This window comes from Myotis nattereri (assembly GCF_964212035.1).
Source record: "Myotis nattereri genome assembly, chromosome: 5".
In the NCBI taxonomy this organism is placed as follows: Eukaryota; Metazoa; Chordata; class Mammalia; order Chiroptera; family Vespertilionidae; genus Myotis; species Myotis nattereri.
Genome location: NC_138080.1, coordinates 106,880,224 through 106,897,570, shown reverse-complemented (window position 1 = coordinate 106,897,570; position 17,347 = coordinate 106,880,224). Strand labels below are relative to the sequence as shown.

At 43.2% G+C, this 17,347-nt stretch overlaps 1 protein-coding gene across 1 annotated transcript; it reads left to right on the top strand.

The window, feature by feature from the left end:
* The first annotated feature begins 1,213 nt into the window (after positions 1-1,213).
* On the top strand, positions 1,214-13,165 carry THOC3 (THO complex subunit 3). The gene is made up of 6 exons (XM_081092947.1): positions 1,214-2,051; positions 2,727-2,883; positions 4,635-4,839; positions 8,450-8,611; positions 8,927-9,027; positions 12,877-13,165. Exons 1-6 carry the CDS (start codon positions 1,785-1,787, stop codon positions 13,038-13,040), a joined length of 1,056 nt encoding a protein of 351 aa, XP_080949073.1. The 5' UTR covers positions 1,214-1,784; the 3' UTR covers positions 13,041-13,165.
* Positions 13,166-17,347: the final 4,182 nt, after the last annotated feature.

The window sequence follows — 17,347 nt, the reverse complement described above, 5'->3', positions numbered from 1 at the left end:
CCCACGATTTAGTGATTTCATTGGTATTCTTTGGAGCCTGAAGAGGTTTGAAGTCTCCAAGAATTTCTGGTTGCAGTGGGGAGGGGAAGGGAACTGGGAAAAGAAAGGGGCTCATTTCCTAAGAGCCTTCTTGGAGCTTCATGTGTGGACTCATTTGGGACCTTATGATATTCCCCTGTGATGCCGGGGGGGATGTAGATTGTTAGAACCTCTTCCTAAGTATTTTGGCAATACGCATTTAATGAAAAAAGTTTACATTTGCATAATGAAGTTTGTATAGGGATATTCACTGTATCATTGTTTACAAGCAAATTCATGGACACGTACATGTCCATCAAGGGGATCAGTTGAATGATCAGTTGAATATGGGTGTGTGAACAATTATACATTCATATCATTAAATGCTACATCCATGAAGAGTGAGACATCTGCATATACTGACAAGAAATGATTTCTTACATGTGTTTGTCATAGAAAGCAAGATATGTAAGCAACAGTGCCATCTTTTGGGGGAGGGGGAAGGATATACACACACCTATTTACTCTTCCACTATTTCTGAAAGGCCCACAAGCAATTTAACAATATTTTTCTGAAGGGGAATTTGGGCACACAGGAGGGAGGGAAACTTACTTTTCACTCTATTTTTGTACTTTTTATTTTATTTTAATTTTAATTTTTTTAAAAATATATTTTATTGATTTTTACAGAGAGGAAGGGAGAGGGATAGAGTTAGAAACATCGATCAGCTGCCTCCTGCACACCCTCTGCTGGGGATGTGCCCGCAACCAAGGTACATGCCCTTGACCGGAATCGAACCTGGGACCTTTCAGTCCGCAAGCCGAAGCTCTACCCACTGAGCCAAACCGGTTACGGCTATTTTTGTACTTTTAAAATTTGTTACCAAGTTCTCTTACATTTGTATGTGTTATCTTTAAAATATTTTGTTTTCAACTTTTTATTTTGAGATAATTGTAAATTCACAAAAGATGTGTTTTTTAAACACATTTCCAGGAGCCACCTCCTCACCGCCCCAGACCCCTCCTAGTCCACAGCCCTTCTCCAGGGTCTTGCCTGTCGCTGACAGCTCACCACTGTTTTCTTCAGTTCAAAACTGCTGGATCTGTGGGTTAAGGTAGGGGTGTGAAGGGTGGGGAATAAGGAATTTACTCTGTATCTTTTGTAATTTTTTTTGCATATATAATCATGTGCATATAGTCTCTTCTAAAAACAAAGAATTTATTTATTTAAACAAATCCAGACCCCTTCCCAATAACCCTCCTCCCTAACCCCTAGTCTTTACTGGAACGAGCTCACCAGCACGCCCTTCTCCAGCAAGAAGTTCAGGGCCTTCAGCTCTACGGGAAGGGGCTGAGGGATGAACAGCAACTCTAGAAAAAAGGTATTTTACTGACGAGGAACCGAGGTTTAGAAGGATAACGTTGGTTTCCGTCTTCGATTACACACGGATATAAATGTTATCTACCCAGAAGGAGGTAACGGGGGGGGGGAATGGGAATCCCAAAAACCTCAGAATCGTTCACTCTGCAGTGCCTTTAAAGCGGAATCATTACTGTTTGAAAAGGCACCAGCGGGCGCGCGCTGCACGGCGGGATTTGTAGTCCTTTTCCGGTGGGCCACAGTGCGGCTGCGCGGCAGAGACGCCGCACGTCCGAGCGCATTAGTGCGGCGGCGGCGGCGGGACTGATTGGACTGCGGCCGGGACCGCGGCAGGACCGACTGTTCTGAGGCCGCGCGGGTGGGCGCGGCTGCACGGGAGCTCGGCATGGCGGTACCCGCGGCGGCCATGGGGCCCTCGGCGCTGGGCCAGAGTGGGCCCGGCTCCATGGCCCACTGGTGCTCCGTGAGCAGCGGCCCGACGCGCTACGTGCTGGGCATGCAGGAGCTGTTCCGGGGCCACAGCAAGACGCGCGAGTTCCCGGCGCACAGCGCGAAGGTGCACTCGGTGGCCTGGAGCTGCGACGGGCGGCGTCTGGCCTCTGGGTCCTTCGACAAGACGGCTAGCGTCTTCCTGCTGGAGAAGGACCGGTTGGTGAGCTGCCAGGGCCCGGCACAGGCCGGGGAGAAAGGCCGCGGGGTAGCGGGCGCGGTGAGGCGGGAATGGCCGGAGAGGCTAGAGGGGAGAGGCTAGGCCGGGACGGGGGAGCGGTGTGTGTGGTGCGAGAGCGAGGGGGGGGGGGTGGTGGTGGTCTGGGCACGCGCTGGCGTGGTGAGGGGCGAGGAGGGGGCGTGGTGAGGGGCGAGGAGGGGGTGTGGTGAGGGGCGAGGAGGGGGCGTGGTGAGGGGCGAGGAGGGGGCGTGGTGAGGGGCGAGGAGGGGTGTGGTGGAGAGGAAGCGGGGTGGTGAGGGGCGAGGAGGGGCGTGGTGGAGAGGAAGCGGGGTGGTGAGGGGCGAGGAGGGTGCGGAAGGTGGTGGTAAGGGGTGAGGATGCGCGCGAGTGGAGGAGGAGGAGGTGGGAGGGTGCAGCAGGTGGAGGGCGGGTGGGGCTGGGTGAGGAGGGTGGGGGGTGGCGGGAAGGGTTGGTGTGGGGGGAGTGGCGGGCGGGGGGATTTGGGAAGGGGCTTGGAAGCACCGGACTCGTGTTAATTGTCTAAATTTTTGTGGGTCCGGTAAGGTTAAGGAGTTACACGTGAATAAGGTTAAGGAGTCACACGTTTGGCAGGTACATACATATATGTGACGTGACACCTGGAGTTTGTTCTTTCAGGTCAAAGAAAACAATTACCGCGGACACGGCGACAGCGTGGACCAGCTGTGTTGGCATCCAAGTAACCCTGACCTGTTCGTCACAGCGTCTGGAGACAAAACCATTCGCATCTGGGATGTGAGGACTACCAAGTGCATCGCCACTGTGAACACTAAAGGTGCCTTCGGAGACGGGGCAGTGGGAAGATACCTTACTTACCTTCGTTCAGCAAGCATATTCCAGATGCCTTTTCTGTCCCTGGCCTGGCGCTAGTTAGGGGTCATCCTGAGCTCCAAGGACATCACAGTTTAGTGCATAAAAAAAGAAATCATCTAACAAAATATGACATGGTTCATCTTAGAACGGAGCTGTCTATGTTATAGACTCTATAAAGTGGGTACCCAGAATGGAAATGCTGAGGTCTGCCTGGGGGAGCCAGGGAGGGCCTCACGGAATTTGGGCAGACCCTTCGAGCAGCCATAGGAATGGAGTGGTCGGTGCGATGGGAGGGGGAACTGCTCACGGGCTAGGATGGCTGAAGGTTGGATGGCCTTGGGGGTCTGGAAGAAAATGACCTGTGCCTTTATAGACTGTTATTCACCAGTGTCGTCCTATAAACCTTGAGGTAATTTACCGTGTTTTATTGATTAAGATGTCATTGGTTATAAGATACACCAATATTTTAAGTGCCATTAGGAAAGGAAATAAAGCTTCCAGATAACAATGTATACCAAAAATTTTGACATGCATTTGATGCATTTTAAAATGCATCATAGATAATAAAATAGAAAAAAATATGCATCTTCGAGAATTGGTAAAGTTGATGAGATTTTTAATTAATGTGTTCAGTGTGTGCCACTGGAGTTTGTTGACAAGACTCTTACCTGTAAGTGGAATAATGTAGTCATTTCCCCATGATGCCTAAGTGGATGAACATTAAAAATCGGAGATATATGTATATATATGTTTTAATGTCTATTAAAAAAGAACCAGATCATCAAAATTATTGCTAAATTAAAGCTAAATTAAGTTTTTTGAGTCAATTTTAAAGAAAAGTATAGCTGTTACATGATTAGGACAAAAATTGTGAAAGTGGCATGTGAATGACTGGAGTTTGGGAAATGCTGGTGTAACAGAATTAGAGGCGTTGGAGCCAAATCTAGTGGCTTTTCTAGCTTTGACAGTTTGGCTCATCTCTCTTGTCTTTCATTTCTTCATCTGTAAAATAAGGATAATGAATTGCTAATAAAGAGAGTATTGTGAGGACCAAATGGGGAAATTGGTAGATGAATGTGCCCGGCTCATAGTTGCTGATTCTTAGGTGCTAGTTTGCTGAGAACCAAGATCAACAGTAATTAATATAAATGGAAGAAGGCTGAATTGGGCTCTTCGATATTCCAGGGTGAATATCTGCATTTTATTACCTACTGCTGACTCAATGGCCTAAAGTAAACTCCCCCAACCTGATAATCTTACGTTTACTAAACAATCACCTTTGATATGTCTGTTTGCATTCTTGAAAGGCAGTTGTGTATTCTAGTAAAAAAAAACAAATGGGAACAGAAATTCAGTGGAACTTAGTCCCTTGAACTAGGTTCACAACTGACTCCCCCCCGTAGTTTTCAAATTTATATTTCTTGTCTTGTGTATTAATTTTTGCGTTAGCCGTTTCTCCAAGTCTTTGAACCTGAGGCCACACTGGCCATGGCTTCACACTAGTTGCCTTTGTTACTAATGTTGTGGCCTCACCCCATAACAAAAAAACAGAATTTCTGGAGGATGAGGCCCAGAAATCAGGATTTTAAAAAGATTCCCAGGTGATTCTAATGTGCAGCCAAGGTTGAGAACCACTGTTCTAGGATAACAAAATAAACTTCTCGACGATTCTGGGCAAATGGATGATCTTACTGATTATATCTGGTTTTCTAGGGGAGAACATTAATATATGTTGGAGTCCCGATGGGCAGACCATAGCCGTAGGCAACAAGGATGATGTCGTGACCTTTATTGATGCCAAGACACATCGTTCGAAAGCAGAGGAGCAGTTCAAGTTTGAGGTCAATGAAATCTCCTGGAACAATGACAATAACATGTTCTTCCTGACAAATGGCAATGGTTGCATCAACATCCTCAGGTGAGGGGCTTCTAGCCTAGGGAACTGTCTTACTTAAACAGCTGGGGGCGCCGGTGGTTGCAGAGACGAATTAGGCGTGAGTCTGTCCTGAAGGAGCGTAACGGATGTACAGAATAGTATTGCACTAAAGAAAGAACCCTGACCTCTGTTGAGCACCTCCCAGCCGGGCACCTTGTATTTGCTGGGTCCTCACAGAAATTGTAGGGGTTGATGGTGTGCTTCCCATTTGATAGGTAAGGATCTGGGGTTCAGAGTCACTGGTCAGCTGGTGAGCACTAGAACTGGATGCACCTTGAATGGTGGCTAATTTGTACCCTTGAAGTCTCAGCTTAAATACATTACATTCACCGCAAGGACGCCATCTCTCCCCTCCCTCCTCAAGGTCAGAGGCTTGTTTTATTACTTCCTTTTGGAACCATTTCTCATTTTACATTGTAATTGCATGTTTACTTCTCAGTGTCCTCCATGAGACTTAAGTTCCATGAGGGTAGAGACTGGTTAACTTGTTTACTGTTGACTCCCTAATGCCTAGCCCAGTCCCTGCTACACATAGTAAGGATTTCAGTACATATTTGCTCTCTAAATGAATGAAATGGTGGAATTGAAATTCAGGTCTTTCTGGTGCTCTTCCTTCTGCTGTCCTGGGTGAGCAATGCCAGGCAGAGTGAAATAGGTTTTACATTGGAGAGGCTGGGTTTGCTGTGGAATCCCCGGGAAAGAAACTTGAGTTGAGGCTTGAAGGAGGCAGCTTCTGAGTTTGACTTTGAAAGATGAGTAGAATTTTAAGAATCAGAAAAAGAGAACTGCACAGTTGCCAAAGCAAGTGTGAGTGAGCATGACTTACTTGGAGAGTAGTTGGTAGATCAGGGTTGCTGAGAGTGGTGGCGGTTAAGGTATTGAAAAGTGGGTCCGAACATGGCAAGATAAAGTTGAAATATGATTTGGGACCAGATCACAAAAGGCTTGGATTTCTGTGCTTGGTAACTTGAATTTTATTGTGTAGGCAGTGGGGATTCTATAACTTCCTTTCAAGCCTTTTTAAAACAGATATGGAAAACCACATAAAACAAATGTGTAGCTTAATGAACAATTATATGCATGACACCTGTGTAACCCCACTCAGGTCAAGGAATAGTACTTTGCTGGCCATATCAGAAGCCAGTCCGTAGGCTTTATCCTAATCATAACCCACTCTCCTGAAAAGTAAACACTGTCTGGAGTTTTATCATTATTTATAGTTTTAGCTACCAAGTATGTACAGTGGGGCCTTGACTTACGAGTGTCCCGACTAACGAGTTTTTTGAGATACCAGCTGTCTCGGCTGTTTTTTTGCATTGAGTTGATAGAGTAATTTGAGTTAATGAGCTCCTTAACGAGCTCCTTAACGAGCTTGGTGTCCGAACGAGTTAAACCGGTAAGTCAAAGCCCCACTGTATCTCTAGATCAGCCATGGGCAAATTACGGCCCGCTGCTGGATCCGGCCCGTTTGAAATGAATAAAACTAAAAAAAAAAGAAGACCGTACCCTTTTATGTAATGATGTTTACTTTGAATTTATATTAGTTCACACAAACACTCCACCCATGCTTTTGTTCTGGCCCTCCGGTCCAGTTTAAGAACCCATTGTGGCCCTCGAGTCAAAAAGTTTGCCCACCCCTGCTCTAGATACTCTAGCCTTTGCCCACTTAAAAACGTTTGGTAAGTCTCTTGAAGTATGTTTAACTAGAGGTCAGCTTCCATCCCTTTCTTTTACTTATGGCTTAGCTGTTGAAAAACCAGACCATTAACATGTAGAGATTCTCCTAGTCTGGATTTTGCTGATCTCATAATGCATATTTATTTGTCGGAATATGAGACATGTCTTCTCACCTACTATTTGGTTACTCATAAATATATTTCATTTAGGAAAGACAGGATAAATGCTTGATTCTTTCTCTTTATCATTGGGTAATGAATCAGTTCCCTATGACCAGCTAGAGGTTTTGTGTGTGTGTGTGTGTGTGTGTGTGTGTGTGTGTGTGTTTTAATGAATCATTATGGACCTAGGTATTTAAGCAATTTTTAAAAATATAATATACATTAGGAATTCATACTGATGATTTCCAACTAAAATGCAGGGCTACAGGAATTTTACTAAATCTATTCCATATTCAAATCTCTTTCCTTCTAAACAGTACAGTGGGGCCTTGACTTACGAGTTTAATTCATTCCGAGACTGAGCTCGTTAAGGAGCTCGTTAACTCAAATTACTCTGTCAACTCAATGCAAAAAATTGGCCCAGAGACAGTTGGTATCTCAAAAAACTCGTTAGTCGGAACACTCGTAAGTCAAGGCCCCACTGTATTCTGGTTTCCAAAGGTGCAGGGGACTATAGAATTAGAATGCTCCATGGTTGTTGTTACCTTTATCCCACGTTACACATACAGTTATCCCAGAATAACCACCACCACCAGTGGAACTACTTAAAACAGTAAATTTTGCTTTTTGAGTGTGCTTTCCTCATTCTTCCTCTATTAAAAAAAATAGTACTACTATAGATTGCCCGAGTATAGAGCCATTCCATATTATACCTTCCCTTTTAACCATATGTAGTTTCTACAAGAAACTATATGCAATGCTCATCACCAGCACTGTGTTGATAAATCTTTAGTCATTTGGATTGTCAAAGCTCATTCTCTAGTTTAGATTCCTTAGGAATGGTTCATGGGAACAATATTCCCTGAGTTCATAGTTATAGCATCCTATATAATAAAAAGGTAATATGCAAATTGACCCTAACAGCAGAACGACTGGGAATGACTGGTCACTATGACACACACTGACCACCAGGAGGCAGACGCTGAATGCAGGAGCTGTCCCCTGGTGGTCATTACGCTCCCACATGGGGAGCTCTGCTCAGCCACAAGCCAGCACAGTGGTGGTGGCGGGAGCCTCTCCAGCCTCCTCAGCAGCGCTAAGGATGTCCGACTGCAGCTTAGGCCTGCTCCCCGCTGGCAAGTGAACATCCCCGGAGGGCTCCTGGGCTGCCAGAGGGATGTCTGACTGCCAGCTTAGGCCCAATCCCCCCCCCCCACCCCCCGGGGAGCGGGCCTAAGCCAGCAGGTGGACATCCCTAGAGGGGTCCCAGACTGCGTGAGGGCACAGGCCGGGCTGAGGGACCCCCCTCACCCCCCCCAGTGCACAAATTTTTGTGCACCGGGCCTCTAGTATACTTATAAAACTTATAGATGGTTTATTATTGTACTTATTTGAACTCTTTATAATTGATAATCAGTCTTGCTAGCTATAAAAAATCCTTGCTGTGTATCTTAAATATGTATTGTTTTCTTTTGGCATAAAGTGTTACTTGCAAAAGGGTCTAATAATTGAATTTTCTTTTTCTTTCAATCCAGTAATTTTACCTCTGTGTCACATCTGGGTTTATATTCTCAGGTGTGTGGTGTGTTGTTTCAATATGTTGTTTGGAATCTGTGTTTAAGGAAAGCTTTCTTGAATACAGTCTTTGATATTCTGTTGTCTTTGGTTTTCCCCTTCAGTGTCTCCTATTATCATTTTAGCATCACAGTCCTCTTTCCACAGTTTGATTGCTGTTTGTCTGTCTTGTTTTGCAGCTACCCAGAGCTGAAGCCTGTGCAGTCCATCAATGCGCACCCTTCTAACTGCATCTGCATCAAGTTTGACCCCACGGGGAAGTACTTTGCCACAGGAAGTGCGGATGCTTTGGTCAGCCTCTGGGATGTGGATGAGTTAGTGTGTGTTCGGTGCTTTTCCAGGTAAGCGACTCGCCAGCACTTGCCTTGGATATTTTATTTCATTTTGGGCGAAATTGTGCCTTCTTATTGGGTTATTTAAAATCTTCAATTACAGTTGACATTCAATATTATATTAGTTGTAGGTATACAGCATAATGGCTACATATTTATAGAACTGACAAAGTGTTCTCCCTGATAAGTCTAGTACCCCCTGACACCATACACAGTTATTACAGTATTATTGACTATACTCCCTATGCTGAACTTTACACCCCTTATTATTGGGTTATTCTAATCTCTCCTTTGTCTACTCTTCTTTGTCTGCTTTCTCCTTAGGCTGGATTGGCCTGTGAGGACCCTCAGTTTCAGCCACGATGGGAAAATGCTGGCTTCAGCATCAGAAGATCATTTTATTGACATTGCTGAAGTAGAGACAGGTGACTAAAACCTTCCTATTTTAACAAGAACCTTCTGTCCTTCATCTCTGGCCATCAGGACCTCTCCTGTCATGTGTTTTTATTTCTGCACATTACTCCATCAGTATTAGCATCAATGAATTTGTCTCCTTAGACACGTTCATTTATTACAACTGTTACAGTCAGGTAATGAGGGAGCAAAGAGTTAGGAAAGGCAGGGGCAGGTATGAAGAAAAGCGATTTAGGAAAATACTTTGTATTTTATTAACTTTGAATTCTTTCATTATAATGAAAAATTTACAATACAGAAAGGTAGGACCTGTGGTCCCACCATTTACTAGTAATTGCTACCTCTTTTTAGCATTGTAATATATTTCTTTTTATCTTTTGCCTGTATGTGAATATATATGTGTGTGTATATACATATATATGTATATTTGTACTTTAAGGAATTATCAAAGTAGGTGCGATGTGCTTTAAAAATAACAAAACAGAACTTGCAAATAGAAAAGTGGGAGGCGTGTAATCATTTTATAAAAGAATTTCCTCAGTTTTATTTTTTAAAGTAGCTGTATTATTTTGGAAATACATGATACATTAGTAAAAGAATTAAAACTATGTAGGAAACTTCAGAGAAGTAGTAAAAAACTTGAAATTCCACGATTTAAAGAATGCCACTGTTGGTAACATCAGGGGAACATGGTCCAGCCACCCAGACATGCAGCTCCTGTGATGCTGGGTTCTCACCTGTTATTCTGGGGCCCTGCCTCACCTGCAGAATGTTACAGCTGCTCAGTGCGGCGGTTGCTGAGTCACTGCCACTTTGAGTGGGGTTAGAATTTCATTCTATATACTGTCTCATTCTGTGTGCTATCAGGTGGCTTCTAATTGTCGCACCGTTACCATAATGCCGTGATGAGTGTCCTTGTTGTACTTCATTTTACTTATGTGATCATCCTTTTGGGTAAGCCATTGAAGTGGGATCGCTGAGTCCTAGTTGTTCACATTTTGTGAAGGACCAAACCACCGTACAAAAACATTACTGCAGCTTCGCTCTTAGCTTCAGTGTGTGCATGTACTTGTTTTTCTCATGCCGTCTTTGTGCAAGTTTCTTTTAATTTTCTACCTTACCTAATATATGTAAAATACAATTTAATTCACAGTACTCTTTCAGGAATATATTGAATGTAGCTCTATTAACTTTTTCTAAATGCTTTAACAAATATATTTTTTTAGATTATAATTTTTTAGTTATAGTTGACATACAGTACTATTTAGACAAATCCTTTTAAACATGTTGGATTTTAGACAGAAATTTTCTCGATAATATCAATTAAAAATTAAAAGCAAGATATTAAAACAAAGCAAAATTGTATTATTTTACAGCATTTTTATATACAAATGGGAAACAGTCTAATTTCATTATGAAATAAGTTGTGATACATCCATATTACAGTGTGCCAAGAGAAATGGAAGATGCGTGAGGCATAGTACTGAATGATGAATGAGCAAAGCAAGTAGTCAGCCATGTATAGGATATGTTCCCATTTAGGTAAAGAAAATAAACTGAAGTTGGTAGGAAAACATTTAGAAGAATTTATCTCAGACTTATAAGATTAAGGGAAGACTTAAATAGGGAAAAATAATAAATTTAAATTTCCGATTATTACTAAAACCAGTTAAACAAAATTAAAAATTGAGTTCCTCAGTCACCCTAGGCACATTGCAGGGACTCAGTAGCCCATGTGGCCAGTGGGAGCTGTATTGTTCAGTGCAGATAGAGAATGTGTCTATCATAGACATGTTTGTTGTATGGTACTGCTCTGTACCCTTGACCTGTTTGAATTTTAAGTCTTCATATAGTAGTTTGTAAAATAAGAGTAATACATGTTCATTATAGAATATTTGGAAAATGCTAACAAATTCAAAGGAGCAATTAACAGGCACATATAGGTCCATAATTTAGAGATAATCATTGCTAACATCTTAGCATCTATCCTTCTGGTCTTTCTTTTCCTCCTACATGCATATGTATTTTTTTCTGTTGTTGGAATCATGTTAGATGTAATTTTGTATTTCACATATATATATATGTATATACATTTTAAAATGTAAATATATATAAATATGTAAATATAATGTATCTTTTTTTATTGATTTCAGAGAGGAAGGGAGAGGGAGAGAGAGATAGAAACATCAATGATGAGAGAGAATCATTGATCAGCTGCCTCCTGCATGCCCCACATTGGGGATCGAGCCTGCAACCTGGCATGTGCCCTCCTAGTTCATAGGTCCATACTCAACCATATATTATATATAATAACATATATAATAAAACCTCATTTTAACACATTGCGGACCGCACGTTTTTGGGCAAACTGCACGTTATTTAAATCATCATAATGCACTTTAGGTGTTGTTTTTCAATAATTATAACATTTTTATTTACAAAAACAATTAAACAATTAAAGTTCCTAGTACTTTTTTAACGTATGGTACTGCATAAAACATTTTCCCCTATGAAGAGGGACCAAACAAAATTTACATAAGTATCTACATTCGCCCCTTTTTCCATGGGCGTGAAAAACGAGAACACTCGTGAGTGGTCCTTAACAGATGGCGCACGAAACACGAGAAACCTCCTGAGCGGTACGAAATGTGTTAATATAGTCCACTTAATTTTCAGCTTTTCAGACACACACATACACATTGCATCTGCCTACTGAAACTTTGATGGTCTGGAATAGTAATGTCAGCCTCACAGTCAGCACTGATTTATCATTCAAAGATTAAACTTTCCAAAAAACTGAGACGGTGTTAAAGTCTATGAAGCCACATGGTTATTTGGGAAATTTTAGGCCTCTTCATGTCTACTCTGATTTTCTTGAACTATATAAATTTCTTTTATCAATTCCATATCAAATGACATGGAGTTAAAGGCGTGAAGAGAAATGGAGGAGGAGTAGTACACTTTGCAACCATTTTTGTGTCTCTGTAACTCAGAACTTTGCTCAGACATAGATATAGGCTGCCAGATAATAGCATCATGAAAAGTGGTTAGCTGTCCCAGAAATAGAATTTCTCTCTCTCTCCCTCCCTCCTCCCTTCCCTCCCTTCTCCCTTCCCTCCCTCACTTACTTTGTTTTTCCACATACACAAGTATACATGAAACAGCTTTATGGACATAATTCATGTACCATAGTTGGCTAGTTTGAAGTAGACAGTTGAGTGTATTCTGCATTTTTAAATTGGCACCACACTGTAAATGTTTTACTACATGCATCTTAATCCTAAGGTTGAAAAAAAGTTAAGCAGGATTAAAGGAATAATAGCTTTAGAAAATCATGTTTAATTTCAACAAGTGGGAGGAATATATTTTTGGGAGAAAGAGCTTGTATTACTCTTATTAGAAGGCATTGAGATTTAGTAGATGGATCTGCTGCTTGGAAACAGATTGACTTCATGTGTTGACTTCGTTGCTTCCTTGGGATGTGATTTACCTGTTAAGTCACTCGTTTCTTTATAAAATGGTGTTTAAAACCATTACCTGTCTTGCTGGGTTGCCATTATACTTTATGGGAATAAAGGATAGTCCATGTGATTCATAGGATGCTCAGTGAACGTCAGTGTCTGCTCACTGTTTTCCCACGGAGTGTAGGCTCTTACGTTAACCGGTCTGCGTTCAGGACCTGCCCTGCCACCAAATGGCTTGTGACCTCTCCGCGCCTCTGTTCTCTGTAAAGTGGGCTAATGATTGCGTCTGTCTCATGGGGCTATCAAGTGGATTAAATGAGTCGATATAGCTAAGTACTTAATGAGTGTGTTCTCTTACTAATGTATTCATTGGTTTCTCTATATTGATTTTTATAGGAGACAAGCTATGGGAGGTGCAGTGTGAGTCCCCGACCTTCACTGTGGCTTGGCACCCCAAAAGGCCTCTGCTGGCATTTGCCTGTGATGACAAAGATGGCAAATATGACAGCAGTCGGGAAGCAGGGACTGTGAAGCTGTTTGGGCTTCCCAATGACTCCTGATTAGGAGGACCTGGCGTGGGGGACAGTGAACTAAAATTAGTTTGGTCTGTCTCTCCGAGTTGGTGTGCACCTACAGTATTTGTACATTGCTATAAATTATAAAAGTCTTTTTTTCAGGCTGCCCATTCCAGTTGCCTTCTTGTTTGTTATGTTAGCAGTTCCTTTCCTTTCTCTCCTGATGAGGGCTCTGCAGTGTGGGTGATGACACCAGCAAACCTTGTCCTCTGGGGATCTCCTGCCCTGCTTTTGGGTACAGGGTGGACTGCATTGGACTTGCTTCTGCTTGGACACGACCTAGTTTGGAGGGTGGGTGGAAAAGGGTGAGGTGGGGGTCCTAGCCAGATAGCTCAGTTGCTTAGAGCGCCGCGCTGTCCCAATACGCCAGGTTTGATCTTCGTTCAGGGCACATACAAGAAGCAACCAATAAATGCATAAATAAGTGGAACAACAAATCGATGTTTCTCTCTCTTCCCTTCCTCCCTCTCTCCTCCCTCCCTCTAAAATCAATTAAAAAAATAAAGAAGAATATTGGGGATGGAGATTTTTTAAATAATTAAATACATATAATTTTGAGAATTGAATAATAAAACTGGCTTTTTTATTATGAGACTTCTAGGACTTCTTAAACTATGGTATTATGATGTTATTACAGGAAGATACTTCAGTTTTTCATCTAGAAAAAAAATCTCAAGTAGAATTTAAAGGTGGTAATCTGTTATTTACTGTCCTAACCCAAGAACTCTGAAATGCAGGGACAGGGTGTGAAGTGTGTGGGCAGTAGCAGTCCTTTGAGTCAGCAGTGGTTTGTATGTATATGTCTACCTGGCCTCGCTCTTCAAATTTATGATAAACACTGGGAAAAGTAGTAACATACAAATAAGAACTACAAAATCAGGTTATTAAAAACTCGGGTTAAGAAATAGAAATTAGAATAGAAAGAATTAAAATAGAAACATTCAAAAAAAAGGAGTCAATTGAATGGTTGAACTAAAATTTAGACTCTGCACTTCCTGGTGGCAAAGTGAAGAATGGGGTAAGTCAGCGAATTTTTCTGAAAAAGAAAAGCACATGCCAGCTCCTCGGGGGAGCCACGCTGTTGTTAGGTCTGACCTCCAAAGGAAATGGCTCACGCAGGGATTCTTACTGGTGAGTAATATTTAGACTTTTATTGTATTTTAATGTATTTCAGCATAAAAAGTAGGGATATACCTCAGTAAGCGATATTTGTAGAAAATTTCGGAAAAAGCAGGTAAGCAAAAAGACCAGTCATATTCCCAGCATTTTAGTGTATATGCTAGGAGTTTTCCTGTGCTCATATTTACACATAAAAACGTGTGTAGCTTTATAAACATCTTGAAGACAAGTCAAGTATGACAAGATGATTATGCAAGGTGCTCAGCACCGTGTTGGGCAGTATTATAAACAATGAGTGTTAGACATTTTTAGTTACCGGCCATTCCCTCTGTGCCTGGCACTGTAATGAGCACTTTATATCAGCTGTTACTCAAGTTTTGCGGTAGCCTACTGAGGCTGGGTATTAGGGGGTTTAACTTACTCAGGGTTACTCGTGAAGTGACGACGTCCAGGTGCCTTCTGTTGCAGTGACTTCTGTTTTCACGTGCGTTTCCATTTTACAGAAGAGGAAACCATGGCTCTGAGCAGTCAGCTCTCGGCCTGGGTTAGTGCCTGATTGGTTGCATCCAGTCTTCAGGCTCAGTAGTGTTTCCTCCAGCCGCCAAAACAGCCTCTGCCTCCACCTTTCCGGGAAAATGGCCTTTTCAATTGCAAACAGCGTGCCACCTCCTTACGTCAGAGGTTCAGTGCTCATGTCACTGAACTTCGGTGCGTTGTTTCTTGATTTTGCAATTGCTTGTTATTTCTCTGGTTGCTGCCATGTTTTTCCGTATATCTCCCCTTGGCATCAGAACCAGGTGCTACAAGTTTAGATTCTTGATATTTGATTGGTTCCCTCCTCTCCCATCCATGTGGACTTTCCCCCTGGGTTTTGTAAAGTAGTGATCCCTGCCGCCCATCACTTCAACAAGAGATTGTGGCTTTCAGCTAGGGGGGATGGGCACTTTAGCGTCAGGAAAACACCCCTGAGAAGGAGCTCCAGCTTGTGGTTACCTTCACTGACTGTCAAGGTCTTGCTGACATTTCTGTTTAGCTTCAGAGCCCTGGAGGGGCTCCTTCGTGGGACGCCCTGTGGTTTGAGTGAGGTTTCGTTCAGAGCAGGAAGGATGCCATTCACAAGCACAAGTGGCCATTCATTACTCAGTAAGTCCAGGGCTGTCAGTCACTGCTCCAAACACCAGCCCACCAGAAGCAGGTGGTGAGGTCAGCCCTGATCTAGACTTCACTTGGCAGGGAAAGTCACATGTGCTGGGCCAGTGACCCATGGCTGTGATGACTGGAAGTCAGGCTAAGACATAGGTAGATAAGACTTTCATCTCTTTTGCTGAGCACTTGGATTCTCTGGGGCATGAGGTCCAGGAAGGAGACAACCTGCCAAATGGTAAGCTGGTGTGAGACGTATGTGTGTGCCTTGAGGGTGGTTTCCTTCACCCTCACCTGTCTAGGGTCAGGCTGTGCAGCAAGGGGCGTTGGGAGGCTAGAACAGGGTGTCCTGGTCAGAGGCTATCAGACCAAGGAGCAGGCTGTGTGCTCCATGTCAGGGGCTGAGGTGTGCAGTACCTACCACAAGGCGAATTGGAAAGAGGCCAATTCTGGAAGGTCCCAGAGCAAAGCAGTGTGCTGTGTGTATGTTCTTAGTTGGTTGCGGTGTAATTATGGGTGGGTCCCATTGAAAATGACCAGGAATGGGGTAGAAACAATGTTAATCTCTTTCCTGTGGCAAAGATGGATTCTAATCCCTAAGGATTTTAGTCACAAAAGGGACCATGGAATGTCTGCCCTCTTGGGAAGGATAACAGCCCATAAATGGAATTAAAGGTAAGCCCTGTGTTTCAGAAGGGGAATAGAGTTCGTACAAATGGAAGTGCATTGCACACTCAGACATACCTGTATATAGGTGAGGCTTCCCTTCTTTTCTCCCTCAGACACTGGTGCAGTGGGATTAAGGCTGGCTTCATACTGGAGCAGAACCGGAATTGGGTCTCAGCTCCGGCAGTGACTGACCTGTCCCACTTTCCTCATTCATAGAGGAGATGACGAATCCTCTTGTCTTTGGGTTGTTAGGATAATTAAACGAGATAAAGTATTTGTGAAGTGTCTGCCACAGCACCTGGCATGCAGCTTCTAATGAGAACACGGGCTGGCAGTGGAGACAAGTCATCAGTCCATCAGCTTTCCTGGCTCTAAATGCCAGAGTTGAGGGAGCCACGTTAATCATTCCAGGAGTTGGTGCTGTGAAGGGAACAGAGCTGTCCATCACACCCTGGGCATGGTACAGGTCAGAGGAGAGAGATTGGATCTGCTTTCTGCTCCCGTCTGGGCCCATGATGGATGGGTGCATGCAAATAGTGGAGCATCAGTCAGAACTGTACACTAGTGGCGGGAATAGGAGTCAGGGAGGGTAAAGCACTTGTTTGCTGAGGTTGCTGGGAAAGGATAGGGGTGGGGGGGGGTGGACTTAGAGCAAGTAGAGAATATGAATATAGGGCAGAGGACACGGAAGGGGTGCTGCAGCTTGGAGCAAAGCCGAGGTGTTGATAGTGCCCTGGTGGCGTTGGAGACAAAGGGAGGGAGGGTGTCAGGCTCGGGGCTCTTTCATTCTGCACTGGTCGGTAGAGTAGCCTGATAAGCAGGGAAGAGCAGGAGAGACCTCAGGTCAATTCCTTGTCCTGCCACCACTAATAGGGAGACTGGCCAAATCACTTCACTCCCGTAAGCTGCAGTTGGCTGAATTCTGTGATGTTCATAGTAATAGTACAACTTATGAGGGTTAAAGGAGTTGATATATGTTAAATGCCTGGTAGATTGTGGATGTTCAATAAATAGCTATTATTATTGTGCAGGTGTTTATACCATATCTGTAGTGCAATATAAACCTTTTTACCTTCTTACCTTCCATTGTCCCCTAAGCTTATCTCATTTGGCACAATAAAGGATGGGGGTAGGGTGGAATTTGGAGAAAATGAGTATTTAACACATTGTCTAATACCATTTCTGGAGCTTAGGCTCTTTATTTTCATTTAGGGATACTAAATTGAGAACTAGTCATCCAGTAATCACCAGTTTACTAGCAGTTTATATGTTTGAAATTGTTGCTGACATGGAGCCACCAGCTATTGAACTTCAAGGCACCCAGCATTTCAGCCTGTCACCCCTTTGGAGAAGCAGGCAGA

Bases quoted from the DNA above. Each gene is read 5' to 3' on its own strand.
- THOC3 (XM_081092947.1), top strand. From the start codon at position 1,785: ATGGCGGTACCCGCGGCGGCCATGGGGCCCTCGGCGCTGGGCCAGAGT. The intron at 2,052-2,726 runs GTGAGCTGCCAG...TTGTTCTTTCAG, and splicing joins TGCTGGAGAAGGACCGGTTG to GTCAAAGAAAACAATTACCG. The intron at 4,840-8,449 runs GTGAGGGGCTTC...CTTGTTTTGCAG, and splicing joins GGTTGCATCAACATCCTCAG to CTACCCAGAGCTGAAGCCTG.